Source organism: Heptranchias perlo, chromosome 2 (assembly GCF_035084215.1).
Source record: "Heptranchias perlo isolate sHepPer1 chromosome 2, sHepPer1.hap1, whole genome shotgun sequence".
Lineage (NCBI taxonomy): Eukaryota > Metazoa > Chordata > Chondrichthyes > Hexanchiformes > Hexanchidae > Heptranchias > Heptranchias perlo.
Genome location: NC_090326.1, coordinates 7,747,703 through 7,760,805, shown reverse-complemented (window position 1 = coordinate 7,760,805; position 13,103 = coordinate 7,747,703). Strand labels below are relative to the sequence as shown.

At 44.0% G+C, this 13,103-nt stretch overlaps 1 protein-coding gene across 1 annotated transcript in view; it reads right to left on the bottom strand.

The window, feature by feature from the left end:
* lztfl1 (leucine zipper transcription factor-like 1) overlaps window positions 1-13,103 on the bottom strand; it is an 87,700-nt gene that overhangs the window by 17,512 nt on the left and 57,085 nt on the right. The window contains exon 8 of the mRNA XM_067999995.1: window positions 8,580-8,756. Within this exon, the coding sequence (XP_067856096.1) occupies window positions 8,580-8,756 (177 nt within the window). The remainder of the gene's footprint in view (window positions 1-8,579; window positions 8,757-13,103) is intronic.

The window sequence follows — 13,103 nt, the reverse complement described above, 5'->3', positions numbered from 1 at the left end:
CATTTTAAAATTACTCTTCACTGAGAACTGCATGTATCTTCTACAGCTTTTATTGCATTTTCATGGCATCAGAATGGGTCACATTAAAAACTGAAATGCTTCCACTTATTGCATTATCTTAAACATGCTGTTTGATAGCTTCAAACTTTAATCTTCATACATATAAATGGGATTAAAGAAGGAATCTGGCATGAGATCTGCGCTTTCCTCAGGCCCCGATTGTTTACTCTGATTTCTGCTTGTTTACACGTTTTTTATGTTCTGGCGCATGAAGCGAGATTGACATGAAATGTTGGCGTATCGGGCAGCAAGATTGGTGAAGAAACTGGCGTAAATTTTGGCATCACTTGCCAGTTATACCATTTCAGGAAATTCTGAGCCAGAATGCTATAGTAATGCTTTTGACTGGAACTGGCAGCTAATATTTTACTCCCCCCATTGGATGCCATTTAGTACATTTATTTGTATGCAAACCATTCTTTAAAAACTGAATGAGACTATAGTATTGCACAGCTACAGGAAACTCATCCTATTGATGAAAAGCATCACAAGTTCCAACGTGATTCAAGGGATTCCACTCCTCGAGGGAAAGGAATGACACCTGAATCGACCGAGGTTTGTAAATCACGACAAAGGGATAAACCTCTGGAGGCCATGTTATTTATAATTGTCATGAATCTGGCAGAGAAACTATTCTTAAAACCCCAGTCCAAGCTCAAAACCAAAATTAACAAGTACAGGAGATCTCAATTGTGCTTCGGATTTGCAAATCAATAACCTTCAAACAGGATGTCAATACGGCCAGGAGTTTCCCAAGTCGGTGTAATCCAGAAGTCGGACCTTCTGAATTGCTGCCGAAGCTGCTCCCATTTTGCCAATGTCAAATTACGCCCAAGTATCCTTGCAATCTAATTAGAACATGCCTGAACATAAAAATAGCCATAAATCTGCGTAATATCTGAGCGGGGTTGAAACATAATTGGAATAGAACCAAAGAGCCTCAAGGTACTTGGGTGAAGGACTATAAAAGTCAAGACATTTTTTTCCCTTCAGAGTGAGGCTGGGGCGTGCAAGGTAAGCATCTTACTGCTCTCTGATCTGCAGAATTTTAAATTCATTCATTTAATTCGCTCTGTAGACTCTGAATTGTCTCAAACTTATCCCTTCTGACAGATAACTACTACTGAATCACCGGAGAAGGCTGCCAGGAAAAGGGCTTTCAACTTCGCTGACGGAGACCTGCAGGCCCATCTTGGATGAGGTGGAAGGAAGGAGCGAGCAGCTGTTCAGCTCCCCAACATCCCAGCACTCACATGTGGACAGGAGGTGGCCATGGGCCAAAGTTGCAGAGGCATTGCAATTGTGTCCTCCTCACGGAGCAGTGTTGAAAGAAGTTTAATGACCTGACTAGAGCAGGGAAGGTAAGAAACTCACAATGCCGTAACTTTCTTCTACTCTAATGTGATCATGTACTCAGGCGGAACAAGCTGATTAGCGACCTATTGCCAAGAACCCCCCCTCCCCACCCCCTGATAAATGCAGACCAGTACCTCCTTTAATTGCTGCACACAATTAAAGCACAAGACTAATCTTTTTCATTTTTGTCTTTGTAAGAATGCACACAATTCCCCCAAGAGTGCGAAGAGTGGGGGGAGGGGGGCTCCCAAACCACCGCTATCTACTCCCACCTGAACAAAAGGCAGCAGAGCTGCTGGGCTGCTACACATTGTGGCAGCAGTGGAGGCCGAGGTGGGGGGGGGGAACATAAGAACATAAGAAAGAAGAGCAGGAGTAGGCCATACAGCCCCCCAACCTGCTCCACCATTCAATCAGATCGTGGCTGATCTTCAACTTCAACTCCACTTTCCCGCCCAATCCCCATATCCTTTGATTCCCCCAGGGTCCAGAAATCTATCGATCTCAGTCTTGAATATACTCAACGACTCAGCATCCACAGCCCTCTGAGGTAGAAAATTCCAAAGATTCACAACCCTCTGAGTGAAGAAATTCCTCCTCATCTTAGTCTTGAATGGCCGATCTCTTATCCTGAGACTATGACCCCTAGTTCTAGACTCTCCAGCCAGTGGAAACAACCTCTCAGCTTCTACCCTGTCAAGCCCCCTCAGAATCTTATATGTTACAATGAGATGACCTCTCATTCTTCTAAACTCCAGAGAGTATAGGCACATTCTACTCAACCTCGCCTCATAGGACAACCCTCTCATCCCAGGAATTAATCTAGTGAACCTCCGTTGCACCGCCTTTAAGGCAAGTATATCCTTCCTTAGATAAGGAGACCAAAACTGTACACAGTACTCCAGGTGAGGTCGCACTAAAGCTGTGTACAATTGTAGTAAGACTTCCTTACCCGTGTACTCCAAACCCCTTGCAATAAAGGCCAACATGCCATTTGCTTCCCTAATTGCCTGCTGTACCTGCATGCTAAATTTTTGTGTTTCTTGTACCAGGACACCCAAGTCTCTCTGGACACCAACATTTAATAGTTTCTCACCATTTAAAAAATAATGTTTTTCTATTCTTCCGACCAAAGTGAATAACCTCACATTTCCCCACATTAAACTCCATCTGCCACCTTCTTGCCCACTCACTTAACCTGTCTATACCCCTTTGCAGATTCTTTGTGTCCTCCTCACAGCTTACTTTCCCACCTAGCTTTGTATCATCAGCAAACTTGGATACATTACACACGGTCCCTTCAACTAAGTCATTAATATAGATTGTAAATAGCTGAGGCCCAAGCACCGATCCTTGTGGTACCCCACTAGTTACAGCCTGCCAACCTGAGAATTTATCCCTACTCTCTGTTTTCTGTCCTTTAGCCAATCCTCTATCCATACTAATATGTTACCCCCAGCCCCATGGGCTCTTATCTTGTGTAACAACCTTTTATGTTGTGGAAGGGTTCGAGGATTTCATTTCCACAACATTCACCTGAGGAAGGAGGAAGCCTCCGAAAGCTTGTGAATTTCAAATAAAATTGTTGGACTATAACGTGATGTTGTAAAATTGTTTACAATTGTAAACCTTTTATGTGGCAACTTATTGAATGCATTTTGAAAATCCAAATATACGACATCCACTGGTTCCCCTTTATCCACCCTGCTAGTTACATCCTCAAAAAACTCTATTCAATTTGTCAAACATGATTTCCCTTTCATAAAACCATGTTGACTCTGCCTAATCATATTATGATTCTCTAAGTGCCTTGTTACCACTTCCTTAATAATGGATTCCAGCATTTTCCCGAGGACTGATGTCAGGCTAACTGGCCTGTTGTTCCCTGTTTTCACTCTCCCTCCTTTCTTGAATCGCGGGGTTACATTTGCTCCTTCCAGTACACTGGGACCGTTCTAGAATCCGGGGAATTTTGGAAGATCACAACCAATGCATCCACTATCTCTGCAGTCACCTCGTTTAGAACCCTCTAACTAGGGATGTAGGGCTTTAAACTAAAAAGGGGGCGGGGGGTCAGGTGATGGGAAATTTAAATATCTAATGAGAAAAGTCAAGGCAACAGAGCAGTGTAGTGATTTGGTTAAAGATAAGCAGAGTGTGGCAGGAAGGGACAGAGAGTTTACCAATAATAGAGCATCAACAAGTAAGGTCAAAGCAAGAAAAAAATGGTAGAAAGTCAAAATTAAAGGCTCTTTATCTGAATGCATGGAGCATTCCAAGGGGGGGTGAAAGAGTCCACAATCAGATGAGAACATGCCCGATTGTTATTTCTCAAGGCTCACCCTGTGGGGCATCTCAGCATTCGCAAGGGCAACCATTTTAAATGTGTTTCTCTTCCCGCAGGTCACCAGAGACACAGGAAGGCAGCTGCTGTGGAGGGGGAGGGGGATGTCTTGGAGGAGGAAGAGGAGATGGAAGAGGGGGTGAGGGTATGGGAAAGGGAGGCAGAGCAGCTTCCAAGGAGATGGAGGCACAGGGCTCTGGTTTTCTAATGCAGCTCATGTCCGTGGCGCTTTCTGAGACCATGCGGGACCTCACGGCTGCCATCATTCCACCCATCAGGGTGCTGGCTGGGGCAGTAGATCAAGACCGCATTGGGAGGTCGGCTCATGTACGTCCAAGTGGCTGATGCTTCCTCCTCCTTGAGTTTCAGCACCACCCTGGAGTCCAGCCTTACCGCAGCAGGTACGTTGCTAGTTGCACACGGCAGGCTGCACGAAACAGCTCAGGATCTCAATCCTGGGGGGCCGGCAGCAGCATCTCTGCTCCAGGAGCAGGCGGGCCATAAGGAACGATGAACCACAGCTCGTCACACCAGCATCCCACCACAAGCCCTAACTTTCCGACCCATCCACTGTAGACACCGCAGGGGGAATGCGGGGCAGCAGGCTGAAGAGTTTGTCTGGGCTCGGGGATCAAACGAGGTGCCGAGAGAGAGAGAGAGAGAGAGTGTGTGTGTGTCGGGGGAATTTTAAGCTTGTCTATACTACCTCCTTTCTCCTCCTTTGTCATCTGCGGGGGGAAGCGGCCAGGCTGGAAGTTATCTACCGTCCCTTTATTGTTTCTGATATTTAAAAAGATGCATATTTGAAAATGTTAAATATTCATGAAAGTCTTTGAAAATTATCAAAATTTTGCACAAAACAATCAAAATGTTTCCATTGTTTGAACTCAGGTTTACAGCTGTTTGAATGTTTGACCCTGATTTTCTGGTAATTATAAGATGTTTAACTTGTTTACACAAGAGTGCTACTTGACATTAACAATTTGCACTTTTAACATTTTTGTGATAAAACCTTATTTGAATTTGAAGGGATCAGTGTCCGAGGCTTCTTCTGTTGCGACCTCTGCGGTGGGGGGCGGGGCTCATTGGGTAAAAGCCTGCACCACAGGCTCTGACAACGCTGCCATCTCGAACGCTTGCCTCCTGAGGATGAGCCGCATCCCTTTGCTCCGGCTCCCGCAGTGCAGGATCCTCCGCCTGTATTGGCTCCTCTCCTGGAATGTCGAGGTCCAGACCTTCGAGCACTATGGGGAAGCCAGCAATTCTATAGAAGCTTAGCGCCCTCTGCCATTGATCCACCGCAGACATTGCAAATATGATGGACTCTCCAGCTCTACGGAACAGGGCGTCAGTCACCTGTTGAATGCTCTCCTTCACGGCCGCTTGGCTGATTCAGCAAAGGTCCCCCGTGGATGCTTGGATGGAGCTAGACCCGTAAAAGCTGAGGGCCGCAGTCACTTAATTTCCACTGTGAGGGCTCTGCAGCACCTGGACCGAGGCTCCAAGTCAGTCACAGAGTCCGCTGATAGCATCCTTTGTGAAGCGCAAACAGCGCACAGTCAGCTCCTCAGACATCTCCTGCAATGTCAGTCGAGGCCTGTATATTCTCCAGGCTGAGTACCTGCGAATGGAGTGCAGTCTCCTCCTGTGATGCTTCACTCTTTGGGCCTCCTGTCTCTGGTTGTCTCCATCCTCCCCCTCCAATATAACAAAAAAAACAGGGATGCAGCCATAAAATGAGCCATCTTTCTTAATTTTTTTCAGGAACAGCTGGTATAATGGCTTCCTGCAGCGGCATGAAATGATGGAGGCGTCAATTCTCTCCTGGTCAGTTGATCAGAGGATTACGGGTGCCTGTGCGTCTGAAAATCTGGACACAATGTTAAGAGACCCCCGCACAAGTGCAATTGGAGAATACTCGCATTTGAGAGCAGGGGGCATGGCCAGTTTTGTCAGCAGAGATTCATTTGGACACAAGGATTGATGGACGGATGTAAAAGATCGAGGATACTCAGGCGTATTGTGCTTCAGAGCGAATTACTTTCTGTAACGACTGGCGCAAATCTACCTTCATTCTTACCCGTGGTACAAACACCTCCACAAATTACATAGTGACCCCTGTTTAAAAATTCCCAGGTGACCCAGTCCAAAGGTGTAACACACCAACATATTCACCAGACCAGTCTCATTTAAAGGTATTAATCTTGGGTTTTCCAGACCAGCATGTAGGCCTGCAGTTTTCTCCACATTTGCACCCAGAGCGATGTGGAATCTGGGCGCAAACAAATGACCTAGCTTAAAAGATCACGGAGTTTGTGAGATTCTTTTTTGCAAAAGCAAAACTATGTCCACTTACACTTACTTGCTCTATTTCTATTTAGATAGGCACTAACAAGATTCAAATACTTGAGAATGAATATTACCTCATCTACAAGTTTGTGTAATCAAGCTAATTTTTCTCCTCTCATAGGCCATTCACATTGACCTGGACAATGGTTCACCCTCCAAATTCTTCGATGAGTAAGATGTAAAGTATTAAGACAAATATGCTGCCAAGTTTAAGTTATGTTTTCAGCTGCTCCCAATTAACACCTTGTGAATACTCACTCAGCTGTTCGTTAAAACATTAACTAAAGATTTTCAAGATCGTGAACTTGAAGAAAGGAATGGAGTCCTCACAGGAAGCAAATGGGAAGCAATATAATCCAGGTAGTTGGTGAGTTTGTAATAGATGTCAGTAGAAGGCCCATACCCAGAGAGGGATGAGTCAGTCAAGGAAACGATAGTTCAGTAATGGGTAGTGGTCCAGGAGTGTTGTCAAGAGAATTGATGTTCAGGCTCAGCAAGGGAGAGACCCTTATGCCATACAAAACTAGCATCCCTTTGTCAGCAAGTTTGATAATGATGTCAGGATTGGACATGAGAGAAAAGTGTGCTGCAAGTTCAGAGGGAGTTAGAGTAAGTGAGGGGAATGGAGCAACTGACATGACTGCATCATTGAACTTTTCTCACTTTGAATAACTTTTCTTTTAACTCCATTCACTTCTTCCAGATAAAAGGTGTCATGATGTGAACCTGCTTAGGTCTTAGATATGCCTGTTTTTTTATAAGACATGTTTAACTGTCTTTGTCCTACTCAAGTCCCCTCACTGACCTCTTTTTCCATTACATTTATCACAGGAAGAGCTGATTCCTGTTCTCGTCGTGTTCTAGTGAATTTCATTAAATATGTTTCACATTTTCACTCACCCCTTTCCTTTCCTTGACTCTCTGACTCTTTTATTTCCTTCACGGACTTCTCGATCTCCGGGAATGGGTTTTCCACTGATACCATCTATTACAAGCCCAATGACTCCCACAATTAGAGGAGATGAGGAGAATTGTTTTACACACAACAACTTGCATTTATATAGCGTTATGTTGCGTTTTCGGAAGGGACCATTCTCTCTGTGACACCCTGGTTCACTTTTCCACCACCTCTACCACCTGTTCTCCTTCCACCGCAGGCACAGAAGATGCAACACGCCCATTTACCTCCTCCCACACCACTGTCCGGGGCCCCAAACATTCCTTCCAGGTGAGACAAAAATTTACATGTGCTTCCTCCAACCTAGCATACTGTATTTGCTGCTCATGGTGCGGTGTCCCCTACACCGGAAAGACCAAATGCAGAATGGGTGACCACTTTGTGGAACACTTCTGTTCTCTGCAAGTACGACCGTGATCTCCCAGCCACTTCAATTCCCTGACCCACTGTGAACTCCCTGCCTTAGGCCCTCTACACAGTTCCAATGAAGCTCAATTCAAGCTTGAAGCGCCTTATCTTTCTATTACTCTGGCCTCAATACTGACTTTAATAACTTCAGACCTTAACTATAGCTCTCACTTTACTTTTGGCATGAAGTGCAGGCAGTGTGGGATGGGTGAGTCAGCATTTCGGGGGGTGGGGAGAGGGACAATTGGTGGCTGGGGTGGGGACCCTCTGTTGGAACACTACGCTGGCAGAGCAAGTGCAGACTTGCTATTTATCCTTCTCCCATGCTCCTGGCCTGCTTTCATTTGCCATTTTATCGTTCTTTCAACCACCACCCCTCTCCACCCCCCGAATGCCTCAGCTCATGCTATGTCTTGTAAATGTCTATAATTTGTCTCTCATTATGTCTCCTATTGTCTCACGTTTAAATCACTTCAGCCATTTAACCATCTTATGCTTTCTACTAAAGCACTACAGGTCATTCTATTTTTTTTATCTGTTCATGGGATGTGGGTGTCGCTGGCGAGGCCGGCATTTATTGCCCATCCCTAGTTGCCCTTGAGAAGGTGGTGGTGAGCCGCCTTCTTGAACCGCTGCAGTGTGTGTGTGTGTGTGTGTGTGTGTGTATGTGTTTCTCCCCCTTCCTTTTGTTTTGTTCCTTTTTAACTGCTGCTCATCTGGCTCCTTGTCAATATAAGTAGGTTTTAATTCCTTGTTAGGAATGGATTTCCTCTGGTATCTATAATAGCTCAATGAATATTTCATTCAGCAGAAGCTAAATTCAAAAATGTAGCAACACTTTTTCCAACATTGAAGGATTAAAACAGCTTAGCACAACAGTAATACATTATCCCGTACAAGCAGTACAATGTTTCTCTGAACATACAATGTTATTTTGTTTATTTGAATTGGCAGTGTTTTCATTTCCTCCCATTAAAAACAATTAGTGTGCTGTTTTCTTACAAAACTCATCCTGCCTGGAGCAAGCTTCAGTTTTTCTGCTACATTCAAAAGTTGAGGGGCATTAATCTATTTCTATTTAATGATGAGTTTCCCAGTACAAACCTTTTCAGCCAGCGATAGGTGTTCCTGTATTTTGAGCAGATCATGTTTAGTGGAAATGAGATTATCCTGCAGACTCTTCTGGTTTTCAGTGCTCATATTCAGGGTCTTCTCAAAATCAGCTTTCAGTGCTGCCACTGTCTCCTCAAGATCAGTAACTTCCTGCGTTTTTAATTTGGGCTAATGAAAAGATTGAACATTTTTGTAATTTTTTTGTACTGATATACAAGATAAACAATTAAAAAATGTAATTCAAATGGCTATTATACACATTATGTCCTTTCACATACAGATGTAAATATGTAATTCACTGCGGTCTGTAAATTGGTAAATAATACATACCAAAATACCATTCAGGCAGGCAACAGGGAGCAAGTAGATGTTAATTAAAATTTGACTGTAACAACACGGATCACAGACAAAAATAACAAATTTGTAAAACACATTTGCTTGGTAACAGGTGATAAAAACACATACTTCAAAAGTTAAAATAAAACACCATTGGTGTGTTCAACACCTCGGGCTGAATTTTGGACTCAGTGACACCAGAACCATCCCTTCAATAAAAGCAAAACATATATTTCGGGACATGAAATATGGGCTAATTTTCTCTACAACAAAGTGTCTAGTTCCGATACTGGGGGTTGGATGTACATACCATTTCCAAAAATGCTGCTCCACATAGAGTATGGTTCCATTTGACCTATCCTGTGATAGGTTACTGTTGTCAAGCTGGTTGTTGGGCAAGTTGCTACTACCTGTTGCTGAAAAATGATTCATTCCCATTATGGGTGGAACATGTTACTTCAGACCTGTCTGATTCCTGGTAGTCTAACAAGATAAAGGATATACAGTCTGTGGAATGCCTGTACTCTGTGCTCTGGAATAGTGGAAAAGCTATGCTTAAAGCATTTTCATCCATACCCAAGCAGCCTAAACCTAGCAGGAGGCACCATTTTACCTCTGCTGCTTAGAATGTGAAATCATTTGACAGAAAATATGCCTACTCAGAAAACACCTCGCGTCCTGGTGGAAGGTTGGTTTTCCGATTGCAAGAGAGAACTTGCATTGATATAGCACATTTCACATCTCTGAGCCATCCCAAAACACTTTACAACCAATGGCTTACTTTGGAAGTTTTAGAGTAGGCAAACGTAGATGCAGCCTTAAAATTTACCTGAAGGTTCATTACTATTCAGCACTACCTGCTGCTTTAAATCAAATAAAAAGACATGGCCACACAACAAAGCAGCTCCGTGTAAGAACAATAATCAATGATATGGTACCCACCCAAACAATTAATTCACTTTTATTTTTGGAAAAAGAATTCAATTTAGGATCTGCTATAACAGGAATGGAAGAGTCCAATAAATTTTTATTACACAGAAATCACAACATGGAAAAAGGTTGTTTGTCCCAACCAGGCCGCGTCAGTGGGCAATAGTCCAAATCCTGTGTACCTGTCCCGTTCCCAGATCCCTTCGAGCATCTATCTATCTGATTGTTAAATACTGAAATGGGGGGAGATTTTCATTGGCGCCGCTGGGCGGACACAAGGCGGTAACGCCACTAAGATGGTGGGGTAAAGCTTACTGCCATGTTCCCGCTCTCAATCTGCTCGACACCAATTTCAGAGCGCTGGACGGCCAGGACGCCTGCCTGAGTCGGACTGTACGCCCATTTAATCGGGGTCCTATGACATAAAACGGACCCCAATTGCCATTTTCGGACACAGACTGGGCGCAGCACACCATCCGCACCGTATCAACTGGTGGTCCAGCCGGAAAGGAACCAAGCGGGTAAGTTTCAATTTATTTTAGTGGGGCCAGGAGGAGCAGGGGAGCTCCGCTGGGCTCCACAGAAACAACCTGGGCCGCTGCTGCTCGGGGTCTTTTCACCTTCCTGAGATTGGCCTTCACCCACCCACCCACACACTTACTTTCTTCCGGCCCGGAATCCGGCCACGCTGCCTGATATTGCCGCTGCCTGGAGTCGCAGACTGCCGCGGGGTGCTCATTCGCCGCCTGCAGGGACGATCGGTGGCTGGCTGATGTGCTCTGCTGGCCGCCCAAAGTCTGCTACGGGTGAAAATCTACCCCATGGTCTCTGCTTCAATCACTAACTCCACTACTGCACTCCACAGCTTCACAACCTCTGTCATAAAGTCACTCCTTCTCTTTGTTCGAAATCTCTTACATTTAATCTTATGCTAATGTCCCCTCATACTAGAATCCTTCATCGCCCAAAACAGTCTGCTTCTATCCACTCTGTCCCATCCCTTTATAATTTGAAATACCTTTAGCAAATCACCCTGTAATAATCGATTCTAACGAATAAAGAAACGGAAAATATTTGCCTAATCCTTCCCCAAAAATCATTGCTAGTAATGAGAAAAACAAAATCACCATTGTGCTGGTGCTGGAAGAAACAAGAACCATTTTCAGTTGGCACAATGTATCCCACAATAATGATGGTGCTTCGTGAAAGATTACATTATCATTCACAAAACCTCAGAATCATAGACTCATAGAATCGTAGAAAATTTACGGCACAGAAGGAGACTATTCGGCCCATCGTGTCCACACCGGCTGAAAGTGAGCCACCCAGCCTAATCCCACTTTCCAGCTCTTGGTTCGTAACCCTGTAGATCACGGCACTTCAGGTGCACATCCAGGTACTTTTTAAATGAGTTGAGGGTTTCTGCCTCTATCACCCTTTCAGGCAGTGAGTTCCAGACCCCCACCACCCTCTGGGTGAAAACATTTCTCCTCAGCTCCCCTCTAATCCTTCTACCAATTACTTTAAATCTATGCCCCCTGGTTATTGACCTCTCTTCTAAGAGAAATAAGTCCTTCCTGTCCACTCTATCTAGGCCCCTCATAATTTTGTACACCTCAATTAAATCACATAGGAACATAGGAACAGGAGTAGGCCATTCAGCCCCTCGTGCCTGCTCCACCATTTGATAAGATCATGGCTAATCTGTGATCTAATTCCATATACCTGCCTTTGGCCCATATCCCTTAATACCTTTGGTTGCCAAATAGCTATCTATCTCACATTTAAATTTAGCAAATGAGCTAGTATCAATTGCCGTTTGCGGAAGAGAGTTCCAAACTTCTACAACCCTTTGTGTGTAGAAATGTTTTCTAATCTCGCTCCTGAAAGGTCTGGCTCTAATTTTTAGACTGTGCCCCCTACTCCTAAAATCCCCAACCAACGGAAATAGTTTCTCTCTATCCACCCTATCTGTTCCCCTTAATATCTTATAAACTTCGATCAGATCACCCCTTAACCTTCTAAACTCTAGAGAATACAACCCCAATTTGTGTAATCTCTCCTCGTAACTTAACCCTTGAAGTCCGGGTATCATTCTAGTAAACCTATGCTGCACTCCCTCCAAGACCTCAGCCTCCTCTGTTCCAAAGAAAACAACCCCAGCCTATCCAATCTTTCCTCATAGCTAATATTCTCCAATCCTGGCAACATCCTCGTAAATCTCCTCTGTACCCTCTCTAGTGCAATTACATCCTTCCTGTAACATGGTGACCAGAACTGTACACAGTACTCAAGCTGTGGACTAATTAGTGTTTTATACAGTTCCAGCATAACCTCCCAGCTCTTATATTCCATGCGAAGGCTAATAAAGGAAGGTATTCCATATGCCTTCTTAACCACCTTATCTACCTGTCCTGCTACCTTCAGGGATCTGTGGACATGCACTCCAAGGTCCCTCACTTCCTCTACACCTCTCAGTATCCTCCCATTTATTGTGGTTCGGTGTGAAATTTTATTTGATAACGCTCCTGTGAAGCGCCTTGGTATGTTTTACTACATTAAAGGTGCTATATAAATGCAAATTGTTGTTGTTGTTAGATGTTTTTCTATTACATCTTTGAATAAAGATTCCAAAATCTTTCCTACTAGTGGCTTTGCTATCTCTTCCTTAGCTTTTTTTAATACGCATGGATATCCGGACCATGGGTTTTCTCCTCTCCATGTTTGTCTAGTTTATTAATTATCTCCCTCCTTTCTATCTTAAATGTCTTGATATCCTTTTTGATCTCTTCTTCCAGAGGACACAGATTTAATGCTTTTGGCAACATGAGGAAAATGTTTTTACGCAGCAAGTAGTTATGAACTGGAATGCGCTGCCTGAAAGGGTGGTGGAAGCAAATTCAATCGTGGCTTTCAAAAAGGAATTGGATAAATACTTGATGGGGAAAAAAATTGCAGGGCTACGGGAAAAAAGCGGGGGAATGGAACTAACTGGATTGCTCTTGCAAAGAGCTGACACCGGCTGGATGGGCCGAATGGCCTCCTTCTGTGCTGTAACCATTCTATGATTCTAATGTCATGTCCACCTTGTAACTATTCAATATTTCTGCCATTTCACTGTCATTACCTGTGAGTTTACCTTGTGCATCTCTTAGTGGCTCTATCCCGATCTTAGCTTTCCTTTTGTTATTTAAGTGTCTATAGAATATCTAACTATTTCTTTTTATATTCTTTGATAATTTCATTTCG